The sequence below is a fragment of the Rhinopithecus bieti genome, unplaced genomic scaffold (genome assembly GCF_001698545.2).
Source record: "Rhinopithecus bieti isolate Rb0 unplaced genomic scaffold, ASM169854v2 scaffold_18353, whole genome shotgun sequence".
NCBI classification, from domain to species: Eukaryota; Metazoa; Chordata; class Mammalia; order Primates; family Cercopithecidae; genus Rhinopithecus; species Rhinopithecus bieti.
This window is the reverse complement of record NW_016809465.1, coordinates 547,933-565,390: the sequence shown is the minus strand read 5'-3', so window position 1 is coordinate 565,390 and position 17,458 is coordinate 547,933. Positions and strand designations below refer to the sequence as shown.

The 17,458-nt window shown below is 39.0% G+C and overlaps 1 protein-coding gene across 2 annotated transcripts in view; it reads right to left on the bottom strand.

Moving 5' to 3' along the window:
- Nucleotides 1–17,458, bottom strand: part of LOC108540413 (fibronectin type III domain-containing protein 3B-like) — a 127,493-nt gene that overhangs the window by 12,940 nt on the left and 97,095 nt on the right. For both annotated transcript variants that reach the window (XM_017889479.1, XM_017889480.1), the window contains exon 3: nt 14,728–14,803. In XM_017889479.1, the coding sequence (XP_017744968.1) occupies nt 14,728–14,803 (76 nt within the window). The remainder of the gene's footprint in view (nt 1–14,727; nt 14,804–17,458) is intronic.

Genomic DNA, 17,458 nt, shown 5'->3' with positions numbered 1-17,458 from the left:
TTTTTTTTTTTTTTACCCTCCACGTTGGCTTCTTCTCTTACTGTGACCCAGTTGACAGGGAAAAAGGGATGTACTTATTACTTGAACACAATCTGGGATATCTGTTTAGAATATTTTTCATATTTTTAAGTTTCCTAACTTGGTGATCTCCAAATACTACATAATATTATTCATTAGACTTTAAAATATCCTGACGATATCTCTAGCGATCATATTCTTACTACGGGGAAACTGAGGCACAGTGAAGAGAAGTAAGTTCCTAATAAAATTAGGAACCTAATAAAATTAGCAACTGAATTAGGAGATGTAAACTGAATGACTACAAACAAATCCTTTGAAAATTAGAGTCCCGGGTTCAAACCTCAATTCATTAAAACTGTAGAAAAGGGAGGAAAAAATTTTCAAAAAGAAAAAATTCTAGCTTTGAGCTTACAAATAATAATTTTAAGTCAATTTTCTTATTTTCTGCATCTAGATTTAATTGTTTTCCCTTTTGTCCACTGTGTGACCAAACTTAATTCTGAGAGCCTTCTTGTTCATTTAAGGGTACAATGTCTGTAAATACCCTTCTCTTCCAAATGTCACCAACCCCGACGATCTCTACCTCCATGATTCATCAGTAACACCCTGAACTCAGAAATACAAATTCTCTGGCCCCACCAACCCCAGACCTGAATCAGAAATCCTGGGGGTAGAACCAACAACTGTGTTTTAACAGGCCCTCCAGGTGATTCTGGTTTATGTTACATTTTGAGAACCAAGATTCTACCTGTTGATAATCTTGAGGGTCTGACATCAATGTCATATACTGAATTCATATACTGTAGAGACCACCCACCCAAGTCAAGCACCAAAATGATTTCTGGGGACCTACACTGTTCGAACTAGATTAGGAAGGGAACAAATAAGGAAGCCAAAGTCCCAGTCCAATTATTTCATAAAGGCATGCAAAAACAGGGCTCACAGCAGCTTAGCAGCTTCTGAAAAGTGGCAAGTTTTAAGATGGTTATTTTCTCACCTCACCTTTTTTTTTTTTTTTTTTGGAGACAGGGTCTCACTCTGTCGGGCAGGCTACAGTACAGTGGTGTGATCTCGGCTCACTGCAACCTCCATCTCCCGGGTTCAGGCAATTCTCCTGCCACAAGCCTCTCAAGCAGCTGGGATTACAGGCGTGCACCACCACACCTAGCTAATCTTTGTATTTTTAGTAGAGACGGGTTTCGCCATGTTGGCCAGGCTGGTCTCAAACTCCTGACCTCAAATGATCCGCCTGCCTCAGCCTCCCACAGTGCTGAGATTACGGGGTGAACCACCGCGCCCAGCTTTCTCATCTCATTTTTTAAACTCTGTCCACTCTGCATAATCATACCTGTTCCAATCAACTTTGAATTTCATTAAACATAGGTGAACTTTGAATTTCATTAAACATATGTGAACTATTGCGTTTACATCTAAGTAAGTATAAAATAAATCTGTACTCTGCTGAAAGCAGTAACTCATATTTCTGAAGTTTCTTGTTTATTACTTAGAAGCTTATAACCAAAGCTAAAAAACAATTTTAATAGGTTCAGTAAAGCCAATTACAACATAGATTTTACTTAATATGCATAAGAATACAAGATAAAAGATCTTTAGACACTTTACAAAACTGCCAAACTTGCTCAAGAAGATGAACCTGAAAAACAGCCACAGGTGCACAGCATGTGCACTGCAATGTACATGGGAAGGCACAGCACGAGAATTTCTTGAGCTGTCCTGAGGGTTACGTTAACCAGAGCTTCTCAACCTCACTGCTTATTCAAATGGCCTGGGAGCTTTTAAAAATCACTCATGCCCAGTCCCTATTCCCTACAATCTGACGATTCCCCTGGGCTCAAACAATATGACAATTCACGACAACTAGCCTAGATATCAACTTTTAAACTTTTTTTTTTTACGTTCCCAGGTAATTCTGATGTGCAAAAGGATACAAACCACTGTTAATACACACAGTTTTAAAATTCTGCAATGTTAGACATGTCCTTTTCCTTGGGCATATGATTCAAGAACTATGTCACTCAACAGGTGAGTGCTTGACTCACAGAATGAGAACTGTCTTGACTATTAACCAAGAATAAATTATCCAATTTAATCCCAGATCTTTATTTCTAACTCATGGGTTGACAGTGCCATGCTTCTTTTTATATTTTATTAACGTTTTTAAAAAACTATTTCAGCCGGGCACAGTGGCTCATGCCTATAAATCCCAGCACTTTGGGAGGCTGAGGACGGCAAATCACCTGAGATCAGGAGTTCAAGATCAGCCTGACCAACATGGAGAAATCTCATCTCTACTAAAAATACAAAACTAACCGGGCATGGTGGCGCATGCCTGTAATCCCAGCTACTCAAGAGGCTGAGGCAGGAGAATCGCATGAACCCGGGAGGTGGAGGTTGCAGTGAGCCGAGATCTTGCCGTTGCACTCCAGCCTGGGCAACCAGAGTGAAACTCCATCTCAAAACAAACAAACAAACAAAAGGCTATTTCAAGCTTACACTCAAAGACAATTTAAACATTTAATTATACTACCTGCAAAGATTACTCTTCCTCAACAGAACACAAGTTCAGTTCTCGCATTGCCTAAGTACAGATGCTCTTTAACCTGTGACCGAGTTACATCCCAACGAAACAATCGTAAAGTTGAACAATCTTAAACCATCATAAATCTGGACCATTTATACTTGTTTTGTCCACAGGGTACCACAGTGCAGCAGGCAAAAACTGACATTGCTGGATCTAGCATAAGACATACCGAAATGATCTTCAAACATCCAACCGAGAAGAACTGTTGAAGACTAAGCACTTCAAGAACAAACAAACAGTTTGACATTTACATGAGATAAGTGTATGTGTATACCCACTTTAATGAGAACTGCAAAACGAAACAGGAAACAAAATTCATCTGGTCATTTCTCTAACACAGAATAACATTTTCACTAGAAGACAGTACAAGAAAAGGGCTTATATTTTAAGTTTCCACTCTTTTTTTTCACTCCCAAAGACTTTTCCCTTGATGCTAGGCCTCCTCTTCTTATCAATTTGGAACAGAAATAATAATCTGCTAATAGAGACCTGGGAGCTTTTTAAAAAAGTGAAGATGTGGACACTCCTATAGCTAGAAAGATAACAAAACAGATGTTTAAAACTGGCTCCACAATGCAATATATAAAGCATCCATAAAGGTGTTCCATAATTTAAATATAACACCTTTATGGAGAGGAAATACCCAAGTTGAGGAAAACGAAAAATTACCCACTTAAAAAAAAAAGTTTGCCTTTTAAACCCATATTTGTTACTCTTAATGCTTGTCCAATTAAGAGACAGAGAGTAAAAAATGTTTAGTGCTGTCAATTATGTTATAAGACAAACATTTTTCTAAGACACTATAGTTCATCCACCTTAGGGAAACATTCATCCAGTGTGTTCTCATTGGTCACAAGTCATGACTATCTCCTAAATGTCTGTAATACGTGTTTCTCCTTCCACATCCCACCACAAATGCCCTCCTTCAGGCTTGACGCCTGCCTGCCCTCTTCAATCACACTGCTGACAGAGGAAAACCATTAATACCACCTTCATTTAACTCAGTAAACGATATGATTTGGATCTTTGTCCCCTCCAAATCTCACACTGAGATGTCATTCCCCATGTTGGTGGTGGGGCCTGCTGGAAGGTGACTGGATTGTGTGGATGGATCCCTCAGGAATGGCTTAGCACCATCCCCATGGTGATGAGTGAGTTCTCATTCAGTTCACAGGAGATCTGGTTGTTTAAAAGTCTGGGACCTCTCCCTTCTCTCTCTTACTCCTGCTCTCGCCATGTGACTTGCCGGCTCTCCTTCGCCTTCTGTCATAATTGTAAGTTTTCTGAGGCCCTCACCAGAAGCAGATCCCAGCACCATGCTTCCTGTATATCCTGTAGAACCATGAGCCAATTAAACCTCTTTTCCTTATAAACTACACAGTCTCAGGTATTTCCTTATAGCAATGCAAAAACCGACAAGCACAAATCAGACTCATTTACTATTTATATTTATTTATTATGTATTTATGTATGTATTTATTTATTTTTTGAGATGGAGGTTCACTCTGTCACCAGACTGCAGTGCAGTGGTGGGATCTCGACTCACTGCAACCTCCGCCTCCCGGGTTCAAGCGATTCTCCTCCCTCAGCCTCCCAAGTAGCTGGGACTACAGGTGTGCACCACCACGCCCAGCTAATTTTTGTGTTTTTAGTTGAGACAGTGTTTCACCATGTTGGCCAGGATGGTCTAATCTCTTGACCTCATGATCCGCCTGCCTCAGCCTCCCACAGTGCTGGGATTACAGGTGTGCGCCACCACGCCCGGCCCTCATTTACTAAAGCATAATTTGTTCTTGGGTCTGACATAGAGTTTACTGATAATTCATTACTACACATAAACGCTATAATTTCCAACAGCAAGAAAACATAAAATATTAATAAAATTAATGAGTAACCTAAATTAAAATATTTGTTAATAATATAAAAATAAATACAAAGTTTGGGGAAAAGTTTATGTATCTTTAAGGATTAAATAGCCTAACATTTTCTAAGGTATTCTCATCCTATTCTCCCCAAAAGGAAGTTATTAAAAGCATGAATATAATGATTCCTTCATGCATTTTTACAGGTAAGAGAAGCTAATCCATATACTGGACTTTTCAGAATTACTGTTTTTGGAAACACATGCCTATATTATCTTAATTTGAGGAACTAAGAGTGAAAATAACTAAATTTAACTACCTAATCAGAATAACAAAAATAAATAACTTCTCTAAATTAACTAAGAGAATTTTTCCATCATTTTATCTTCAACAGCACCATCACTGTCTGAATGTTCGTGTCCCCCACCCCACCACAAATTCATACACTGAAATTCTAACCCCAAAGGTGATGGTATTAGAAGGGGTGGTATTAGAAGGGGTGATTGGGTCATGAGGGACACTAATCCCTCATGAATGGGATTAGTGTCCTTATAAAGGAGGCCCAAGAAGACCCCCAGGCCTTTCAACCATGTGAGGACACAGAGAGAAACTGCCATCTATGAACCAGAAAGCAGGCCTTCCGTAAACACCAAAGAAACCAGTATCTTGATCTTGGACTTCCCAGCCTCCAGAACTGTGGGAAACAGATTTCTGTTGTTAATAAGCCATCCAGTCTACGGTATTTTTGTTATAGCAGCCCGAACAGACAAAGACGAGTATCAGGAAATGACTTTCCTTCCGTCTCTATGCCTCCTACATGCAGGATAGGCCCTGAGATACAAAGATGACTAAGCTTTGACCCTTGCCCTTGAAGAACTTAATCCAGTCTTCCTTAAAGACACTTGTAACATGAACTTTTCTATTTCAGGTTGGAAATGTAAGAACAAGAGTGAAAAATACAGAAAAGAATAAAGCAGGAACTGAAAGACTACAAGCTGTGAAATAACCTGTGGCCAACCATTTAGGTAATGTGACACTGCTCGCTCTTCTGAATTATCTGACATGCAAAGATCTGTGACATTTAAAGAACTCTAAGCAGTGGTACCTTCAGAGATGACATTTTAATCATTGTTTAACCAGCCTAAAGGGCAGAAGGGTTCAGAAGCTAAACTGCGATTGCATAACTTTTAAACATGTTATTTTGAAGTGTTAGAATTTAAACGTAAAGACATCTAAAGAATCCTAATAACTCCAGTTCACACAGGTTTTCTGAAATGTTTTAAAATGATTAGGCCGAGGCGGGTGGATCACGAGGTCAGGAGATCGAGACCATCCTGGCTAACATGGTGAAACCCCGTCTCTACTAAAAATACAAAAAACTAGCCGGGCGTAGTGGCGGGCGCCTGTAGTCCCAGCTACTCGGAGGCTGAGGCGGGAGAATGGCGTGAACCTGGGAAGCGGAGCTTGCAGTGAGCCGAGATCGCGCCACTGCACTCCAGCCTGGGCGACACAGCGAGACTCCGTCTCAAAAAAAAAAAAATGATTAGGTAACAAAAAAATGAAGGGGGAGTTCAATGCCCACCCATAATAAAGACCAAAAGCTTAGTAATCACTCCTATATATTGGGCCCTTACTATGACTCAGAAACTGTTCTTAGTGCTCTCCACACAGTAACTCATTTAATCACAGCAATCCTTCAGGACAGAAATTACTATTCCAGCTCTACAGATAAGGAAACTGAGGCGTACAGAAATTAAGGAACTAATTTTACAATATACAACTAACGTGCAGGGGATTTTTAAGCCAGGCAATCTCACTCTAAAACCCATAATGTATAGCCCTTCCCAATGTATAGCCCTTACTGCTTCTTGGTACTGCCTAAGAACAGAATGTCCTAAATAAAAATTTTAAGAAGTATGGAAACAATTTTTTTTTTTTTTTAAATTGAGACAGAGTCTTGCTCTGTCGCCTGGGCTACAGTGTGGTGGCACCATCTCAGCTCACTGCAACCTCCATCTGCCAGGTTCAACTGATCCTCCTGTCTCAACCTCCTGAGTAGCTGGGATTACAGATGCCCACCACCACACCCGGTTAATTTTTGTATTTTTGGTAGAGATGGGGTTTCAACATGTTGGCCAGGCTGGTCTTGAACTCCTGACCTCAAGTGATCCGCCCCACCTAGGCCTCCCAAAGTGTTGGGATTACAGGCGTGAGCCACTGTGCCCAGCCAGAAGTATGGAATTCAATGAAAACGTAAAAGGAGACACACTAGAAAAACTGCTTTATTGGATAAAATAAGATATAGCCTTCTCTGAATATAGCTGCTCATGCATGGTGTGAGAGTGAATGGCTGTTATTCAAAAGAAAACCAACAACTAAAACTACAACAAAATTTACTTTAAATTCATGGAACACTGAACCTGTTGTTTTAGCTATAATCCCATATCTGAACAGTATATATATTCTTATAAACCTTCATCTAAAATGTTTGAACTGGTGCCATCACCAGCAACCCTATGAGAGCAAGTCTATCACAAATAAGCAATGAAAGGGAGACTAGAATTTCAACTGATTTCTACAAGTAGGAAAATGAAGTCATTGCCCACAATTAATCATGCCATCTATTTAGGGGGAAAAAAGCAGCAAAGCTGTGGATACAACTAGATGATGATGATCATAATGATGACACTTACAATGGATTATCCTCACAATCCTATCAGATAGGTACTATCATTGTTCCCATTTTAAGAGAGGAAACTGGGGCTAACAGGTTAAGTATTAGCTACCAAATGACCAGGGATTCACACTACAGAACTGTACTCTGAGAACTCAACACCAATTCATCTTAAGTCTGATGACAGAACATTGGGTGACAGTTTTATCTAAGGGTTTAACATTCCGTTCTTATGTAAATATAAGAATAAGCATAAAAATCAAGATAACTGAGACAGGAAGAAGAAAGGCAGGAAGCAGCATATACCCTGAGTACCTCCCTTGAGAGGGACTTAAAACCTCCTAGGAAAGCAACATAGTTTGGTATTGATGTAACCCAGCCTCATGACATTACACAATCCCAGCAAGATGACAGTTGCACGTTCAGTCACAGCCTTTGCTCTCATTCCTTCCATAACCCAGACTTTCTGCTCTGGACCTGTCAGTATGTTCCGGCCCTGGTGGAAACCACCTGCTGGTAAACTTCCAGTTACTCAGCAGCAAGAGGCTGTCTGTAAAGGGGTTTATCAGGTCAGCGTACGGAATGTCTATTTGTAACAAATAGCTGTGCATCAGTCCATGTTGAGAGGAACTGCTAACTCGTCATGTACAAAATAAAGCCCCCAAACATTTCAGAGATCAAGAGTACTCCACAAAGCTGAAAGTAATTTTTCTTCAATCTTTCTCCAAATTCAATGTAAATCCTATCGTGGAAAATGAAAAAATCTTCTAATGAAACAAATATATGCACACACACATGTAAATATATATTTGTAGTACAAACACACACAGGTAAAAGACTGGTCTTGAAGCTAACATTTAAGAATCATAAGGTGAGCTGGAAAATTGGTAGAGTGATTCAGATTTTCCTAGAAATTCAGACTGTCTTGGCTTAGAGCCCCCAGGAGGACTAACTATACAGCTTTGGATCAATCAGAAAGAAAGATGGCCATGACACTAGGGCTAGCCTTGGCAAATGACTTGTTATTTTCAATTCTAGAAGATTTTCCAAGTGAGGCCTAAGTGTTCACAATAACATTTCAGCTTGTTAGCAATCCCTCACAAATCCCCCAAATACTAAAGAAATGGGTTTCAGCCAGGCACACTGGCTCATGCCTGTAATCCCAACAATTTGGGAGGCCAAGGTGGGAAGATCACTTCAGCTCAGGAGGTTGAGGCTGCAACCGAGCTATGATCTGATCGTGCCACTGCACTACAGCCTGGGTGACAGAGCAAGTCTGTCTCAGAGCAAGTCTTTCTTTTTGAGACAGGGTGCCCTGTCTCAAAAGAAAAAAAAAAAAAGAAATGGTTTTCAAGGTAGTTTCTTATGTAGAAAACCAGCTCCTAAAATCCTAATCTTGTAATAGGAAGAAACATTTCCATTTATAATACAGATATTTTACAAATAGTCAAATAACAATTTATCCAATATAATAAACATTGGCAAAGATTTAGAATTTAATGCATTCATGTTACAATAATTTTACTTTCAAATCACCCAAATATTTTTTATCAAAAAACTGGTTGCAAATTTAAGCCAAGACAGAGATCCACTACAGTCTTTGAAAACAGGCTTCATTTGCAACAGGTATTCTTCCTGGGTTTTAAGCTAGTAAAACAGGAATTTCTCATTTACATGCAAAGTATGTATAAAAAGGAGAGACCATATACATGCTTTGCTTTTGAAGTTTTAGTCTACCTCAGTTTGCAAGCTCAAGCTATGACACCATTCTTGTCATTTCACACTAAACTAAGCAAGAGACAACCCAAATTCCCTAGGACCTGTCATAAAATTCTTAGAAAGAATGGCAGGTCAGTCTTCTAATGTGTCAAACAAGTCTAACAAATGCACTTAAAGTATCACATAAGGAAAAAAACAAAAGCAACATTAAGGTCCCCAAAGTATCACATAAGGAAAAACAAGTAACACTAGGGTCCCTGTGACATTCTGAATGCTGACTCATACGTGGAGGGGCGGGGGATGGGAGACAAATGAGGAAATTCAGAAATGGTGAACAGCTCTCAATGGTGCCATTCACAGAGTCACTGGGCAGAGCGTGGTGTTCATCAATGATACAGTTCCCACACTCACTGGTGCAGGGGGAAAATTAGACACAGAGCTGAAGAAGTCTTACGGAGAACAAGCAAGAGCAGAAAAAGTTTCACATTCAAATAGCTTCAAAGCTACAGCCATTTCATAGTAGTGCCCCCCTCTTAGAGTTCCCCTCTGACCACGCATTCTGTTGTCATTTAGTCATTTCGAGATCTCTATTCACTTAACACAAGTTAGCAGATTAACTGCTATGGTAAAAGATTCCTAAATTATTTTGGACAGAACCCATTAGTAATTAAGTATCTTTAAATATTACTGTTTACTAAAATAATGGTGCTTCCTAAGAATTTAATCAGTTTTTGTTTTAATCAGCATCACACTCACCTGTTTTCTTTAGCCTCACAATTTATATATAACAGTCTTAAATAAAAAATTACAGTATTAATGTAGGGTCATTATAAAAGTTCTTTAGAATTTAAACACGCTTCTCTAAAGGAAACTCATTAACTTCAATTATCAATGCAATGTGGTATTTCAAAGTTCTTCTATCGAGATTTAGAGACTGCTAAAACACGTAACTAAACATCTTAAACTGCCATCAGAAGAGTAAAATTTAAAAGAAAAATCATCATGCTTGAATGTAATACCAGAGCCAGTCAGGAATCCAGTCAGTAATTATTCTCAAGCTGTGTAGCTGGGGAGCGGGGTTAAGATACACTGTTTCCTGTCACAACTGAATTCGCATCTAATTCGAGGAGCTAAGGAAGGGTTTACGCATATAACCAGACTGTGTAGTGCTACCTCTACCTGCTCCTCCAGAATTCAGGGAAAAGTCAGGCAGTGGTCTGGGAGGACTCTTGGAAGAGACAGGCCTGAAGTCTTAAAGGAAGCATGATGTTTGTTTTGGCTAGAGGATTTTACAGGGAGCAGATAAAAAGATGGCATGTGTAGACAGGAAGGAAGGCTGCATTGCCAGCACCTCAGCCGAGACACAGATATGAAAATAATGGGAGAGACCCAAGTGTGCCCTCTATTAATTCCTGAATTGAAGCAAAGGCAAAATTCATATTGATTGCTAAGATTATTTTTTCCTAACAATTAGCTCTTTATACACTTTGATCTGGCCGAGAGAAAATAAATCTTTTTTGTCTAGGATGCCACAGGTATAGGCTGACCCCACGCGAGAATAAACTATGACCATTTTTGGCCCCTTCAAGACCTATGATTCATGTTTCATGGGAAATATTGAGAAATATTCCATTAGAAATGAATCTGCGTTCACAGCATATTGTGTGCTTCCTGTGTTTTCTTCCTTATCACCAAGGACATTCCCATAAAAACACATTTTTTTTCTTTTTTAATAGACAGGGTCTTGGGATAGAATGCAGTGGTGCAACCATAGCTAAATGTAGCCTCAAACTCCTAGGCTCAAGCGATCCTCCCACCTCAGCCTTCTGAGTAGCTGGGACTACCGGAATGCACTGCCACAACTGACTGATTTTTTTTTTTTTTTTTTTTTTTTTGGTAGAAATGGGTCTCACTATGTTGCCCAGGCTAGTCTTTAACTCCTGGCCTCAAGCAATCCTTCTGCCTTGGCCTCCCAAAGTGCTGGGATTATAGGTGTGCGCTTCCCCACTCAGCCCATATTCTTCTGTATTAATTTGCTTTCCACTTCCAAGCTGCCTTTTAATGAGATCACAATGAGCTTCTGAGGTCTTTATAGTGGTTTCATAAATGTCCTATAGATAAAATTATCAGACTAATAAATTCAGTTACAAGTAAAGAGGACTGACCTCATACAATGTGACTTCAAAGTTTCCAGGAAGGCCCAGCAACCAACTCCACTCCCTACCTGAAATCCCCACAAAGCAGTCCCTAATCTGAGGGCTAGTGTTAAAATAGCAAAGTTATTAGGCTGACAGTTTCAACCATGGCATAATCAAAGGGTATGACTTCAAAATTTCCAGGAAGGCCACCACCACCTATCACCTTCCCCTCAATTTAAAAAAACACCGGCTGGGTGTGGTGGCTCATGCCTGTAATCCCAGCACTTTGGGAGGCCGAGGCGGCCAGATCACAAAGTCAGGAGATCGAGACCATTCTGGCCAACACAGTGAAACCCTGTCTCTACCAAAAATACAAAAAATTAGCCAGGTGTGGTGGTACATGCCTGTAGTCCCAGCTACTTAGGAGGCTTAGGCAGTAGAATCGCTTAAACCCAGGAGGCGGTGGTTGCAGTGAGCTGAGATTGTCCCACTGCACTCCAGCCTGGGCAACAGAGCGAGACTCCATCTCAGAACAAAAAACAAAACAAAACCACCTCCCACCTGTTGGCAAGTGTTGAAAGAACATAAGTAGAGTTTCAATCTCTTAAATCCCTAACAAAATACAAATATTTCTTTCAGAAATTTCCATTACAATGTGACCATTTTCAGATTCCTTCCTAATAGGTTTTTAAATGGCAAAGAACTGCCTCCCACTGTACCTACGAGTCCTCTCTCATTGTCCTGGAGCTGGAGCCCTCCCTGGCCCCAGTCAACAACAGCTGGAGCTAGAAGCTCCACCTGGAAGCTGAGCCACCCCAAATCTGAACCCAAACGTGATTTGGGGCAGAAATAATGTAATGAGTTCTAAACCAATATTCCCTGCATCACACTGTCTGCTAGTCACTGCTCAATCAGTATATCTCACTTTGTTAACAAAGTGCTCGCCCCTAGCTTATTCCCAAGACTCAGTCTCCACCATCCACTTTTGTTCTGCAAACCATCTGTCTCATTCTGGGTATCTAAGTACTCATCCTAGTATCCAGCTCAGAATCCTGTTACTCCAGGAACAGGAAGTTAACCTTGCTGTTATCAAGAGAATGGAGTCCTCCCTGACATAAAGGCACAGAACAAGGAACTCAGGGCGTCAGACATACCAGGGAAGAAAACTCGACTCTGCCTCTTTCTTGCTATGTAACTTTTTGACAGGCCTCAGCTTCCTTGTGTGTAACTACACACTCACTAAAGGACAGAATGCAAAGCACAGCCTGAGCTGAATAAATGTCAGCAATGGTAGAGATGATGTTAATCACTGAGAGTGTGAGGATGACACAGCAACTTGTGTTGGAATGTACAAATATACTGCCTATTGCCACATTTTATGTTGCTATATTCTACCCAACTGGAGTGAAATATTCACAAACTCATACTGGAACTCACATAAAGGCTTTCTTATTTTTTGCCTCAGTGACTGCCTTTTATACACATTAGTGGCAGTCAATGAGTCTGAACTTGGGGTTCAGCCTGCTAAGCTGACTTTCTTTCCAGTTTCTGCAGTTCATCCTATTGCCCCCGAGCTTCCGAAACCCTAGCAAAGCACCTGGATCTAGGTCCTAGTCCTCATTCCATCCTGTGCCATTTCAATTAATTGGGCCAGGTACCACCACTCCCCAAAATGAAGATAACCATAGTATCTGAGACTTCAGAAGAGAACAAAGAATAGGAAGCCTGGAGGGAGCCAAAGATAAATGGCTCCACAATTCTGTTTTGGTCAAAGGCATTTTTGAAATCACTGGAAGGAGTGTTAGTGTCACTTATCTCCAAGTATCATCATGAATAAATACAAAGCTCCCATTGTGAAGACAGCAATATACTTGCAACATTTCCTGCAAAGTGCACCAGTTATACATGGATTAAAAAAAAGAAAAAAGTGGAGGAACAGCTAACTCAGTGAAATTACATACACATATATGCACACAAAACATATACACACACTACATACACACGCACACACTCCTTAGACACCAAAAAGTAAACTCAGGTGGAATGAAAGAGATTTTATGCATGTTCATCCACTAAGTGATTTGCTTTTATAGATTCTATTACACATACTTAGTTGTAGAGGGATATAATCTACCAGCCAATTAATGGGGCTCCAATGTTACCATAACCAGAGGCTTAAATGCTTTCTTACTGAACTGAAAACCTCAGCTTCATCCCATATTGGTGACTTTCATCTAGTTTTTCTAGTGTGATTTTTTTTTTTTTTTAAAGATACAGGGTTGTGGAATTCTGAGGTTTTAATTGTTCACAATATCCGTTTATTATAATACTACAAATAGGTGAAAGACTCTGTAGTCCATACTATTTTAAAATATTTCTTCTCTTCCTTGACCTGAAGTTTCCCCCATATTGTTCATCGACTAAGACTAGGTTTTGATTTTAAATGATTTAGAATTCCAAAGATCAATTTCTGGGACACAACAGAGAAATGCAGAGTAGAAATCATTAATAAAATGATTAAATAATCTAATATTAACTTCAATTAAAACTCATTAGCCTTGAATCTTTAAAATATACTCATTTCTCAAGAAATATTTTCTAAGTTTTGTTCTTATAGATACAAAAATAAAGTACAAAGCAACATGCTCTACTACTACGCAAGGCAAAAAAAAGAAAAACCTGTTTCTATATAGCTCATTATGGGAAACTGAAACTAAAGGGCATTTCCCCCAGTTTGTTTGTATATTGGTAAGCAAGTTCAGGTATTAATAATAAAGCTTCTGATTAGATTCCAGTTCAATTAATAACCTAATACTGATCTCAATTGCATGCCAATTTACCATTTACCCCATAATCCCAATCACTGCCAAAAAGAGCTATCATAAACAGTGCCTTTTAACACTGCAGTGTTTACCAGCTAACATCAGATCTAGGTTGATCCTCCTACACAGAACTCCATATGGATCAAAGTACCTACGTCATTTATTTCCAAGTGAATATACAGAAGAGGCATTAGTATACAAACTAGAAGTGTCCTAGGAGCTATAATAAAAGAACTACACCCAGAAGCCTTACCTACACCTGGAACTTTAGGTGACAAGATTCTGAAGTCTGAGATAATCCTGTAACGGGATAAGACTTTTAGAGATCCTGGGAGGGAGAATTTTGCATTTGAAGGAACATGAATCGTCGGGGGTCAAAGAGTAGACTGTGTTGGGCAGCCTCCAAGATGGTCCCCAATGACCTGCCTCTTGGTATTCACACCCTTTCATAATTTCTTCTCTTGAGTCCGGGCTGGACCTACTAGCTCCCTCTTGCCCTCTAGTTATTGGCTCTGAAGCCAGCTGCCATAACATAAGCCCCCTCTACTTCTCCATGGAGAGGCCCACTTAACAAGTAATTGCAGAAAACTTCCTACCAATAGCCCCTGTGAGTTAATACTTGTTGTTATAAGCCACCAAATTTTGGAGTAATTTGTTACTTAGCAATAATTAACCAACAGATACCCATTACAGATTTTAGCACTACAAATATCCTTTGGATAACATCATAATACATATTTGAGACCATGTGACAGAAAAAAAAAAAAAATGAATATCCAAGATATACTTTACATCTAGAAAATTACACGCAGACACATATAGAAAAACACTACTTCCTTCAAATAAAGAAAAAATCTTTGATTCGAATATTTACCAAAAATGTCCTTACCTTGAATGCACTGAAGTGTTCCATCCTCCGCTCTGATTGTGAAAGTCTCACCTGGATTAACTTGAACGAGAATAACCTGCCAAAACAACACATTAATTTCAGTTTAATACTGGAACCTCTGGGATTTGTCAAGTGTTATTACCTATATTTATACACTAGACAGGAAGTATGTGGCATAAAATGTTTTATAAACACAAAACTTGGAGTGTAAGTCTTAATTGGAGGTATGGGGATAGAAAGAGTATATGTATTTGAATTTAGCTAAGTGAATTCTCCTGTGTTGCTTATGATGCTATCTAACTTTAAAAACTCCATTTGAAGAAAATTTTCTTTGAAAAGCACAATTCCTTTTCTCTTTCACAAATTTAAAACTACAATTAAAGAAGAAAAAAGAGCAGAAACTATACTTATAGAAGAAAGCTGCATCTAGCAATGAGGTTTTGACCTAACAGTGTTACATACTGTTCCCAAGTGTCTATTACTGATCTGGGTTATATGATTCCATTGTGTGATAACAAAAAAATATTTACAAGAAAAAATTTTTTAAAAAGAATATCTATGTATAGGATCTTAAGACAATAATGAACAGTATTCAATAAATATTATAAATAGGCCCCACCAAATACCCAAATGTTTAAAGTCAATGTTTTACTTATATGAACATAAATATTTAATGTTAGACAACTTCCAAGACTAGACCATGAGTGGTAATAGCAAAGTACATTCTGTCAACAGCCTTATAGTTTTATTAATAGTTTTAATCAAAGGATTAAAATTAATAGTTTTAATCAAAGGATAATCAAAGGAAAAAAATCACTAATTGATATCTAAATACAAGTTAAAAGACATAATACAAACTTAAAAAACTATAGTTAGGCTGGGCACGGTGGCTCACGTCTGTAATCCCAGCACTTTGGGAGGCCGAGGCAGATGGATCACTTGAGGTCAGGAGTTCAAGACCAGCCTGGGTGAAACCTTGTTGCTACTAAAAATACAAAAATTAGCCAGGCGTGGTGGTGGGCGCCTGTAATCCCAGCTACTTGAGAGGCTGAGGCAGGAAAATGGCTTGGAGGTGGAGGTTGTGGCATGCCACTGCACTCCAGCCTAGGTGACAGAGCAAGACTCCATCTCAAAAACAATAACAACCACAAAAAGTATAGTTAAAAACCACCATGTACAAAGCTAAAACTTTTTTAAAATCACCATAGAATTTCTAGAAATTGACAGGATGTCAGTGTCACATTCATCCTACAGTTACTGGAACAAGCCCTGTTCTTCCCTAGCCCAAAACTGTCAAGCATACTGTTCCCTCTGTCTGTGATACTCTTCCTGTACTCCCTCATCTTAGCTTACCACCTACCTTCCTCCATCCTCAACCAACATCTATTCATCCTTCTCAGCTTGGGATATAGTGTTTGACTCTTAGGACAGGTCAGGTCCCCCGCTATGTGTTCTCAATCAAACAAAAAACCCGCTCTACTACTTCTTCCTAGCATTTACAACTGCAATTAATTAACTAAGCAATTATGTTAGTGTCTGTCTTTCCTTCTTTAATCTAGGCATGATAAAGATAACATCCAGCTATCTAGCCCCACGCCTGGCATAGAATAAGTTATGTGCTCAATAACTACTTTCACTGAACGAATGAAAGTCATAAAACATTAAAAAAAAAAACTATTGCAAATAATTATCTTAGCTTAGAAATTAAGCTTTCATAAGATGCAATTTAAAAGTCAACTTTATTTACTGTATACACCATAATTTGTTTTGTAAAACTATTGAGATCAAAGCCATTTCATCTTTAAAAACTCCATCTTTAATATCCATGTATTTTGCCTCTTCTAATAATTCATCCAGATGACACTGCTGGAATACTAAAAATTTTAAATCAGAAAAAACATTACCTGGAAAAAAATAGAATCATTCAGGGAAACTCAGACTAAGCTTCACCCCTGGTGCTCTTGAATTATGACAGTTATTTCAAGGCAATTTATTTTTCCTGTGTAACAACTGTAGATAATCTTTGAGTTTTCAGTATTTAAATTACCACCAATGTAAGCACATTGTATTGTTTCAAAAACTCAAAAGGAAATTCCTTCAATATCTCTAGAATGATTAAAATATTTGTTTTCTTGAAAAGGAGCTTTTAAAATCATTTCTTTAACATGAAAATCATTTATTTTTACATAAATATACAACATAAAAACTACAATGGAAGAAAACAACACTTCAATACAGATGATTATCCAGGTCTTCTTAAAGGTCCTTAGACCAATTCTAGCATCACTGTAATAAAGCAGAAACCATTTGCTTTGTGTTTAAAGCTCTAGGGATAGAACTGTGATGTACGCCCATGGAATTAATTAGTTGGGGGAGCGGGGAACCAATGGATGCCAAGACTCTATGTCCTAGATTTTCTCTGACAATCCCAAATTCATATACTCTCTTCTACCACGCTCATAATTGTCAATGTGTCCCGAATACCGGTTCAGAAAACACAATTCACCAATATTATGGAAAGTCCCAGGCAAGAAAACGGATTTCTGAATTGGGACATGTCCAGACTGTCGTCACGTTATCTGCTTATCATATTGCATAAAAAGTGTCTGTAACAGTTCCTCAGTGGTCACTGACACCAGGCCAAACTTCAAAGAACGACCCAGAGGCATCCAGCCTCTAAGGTCCACTTATGCTTTCCCCCACTGCTTACTGAGTTCAATTCCTGACCCCC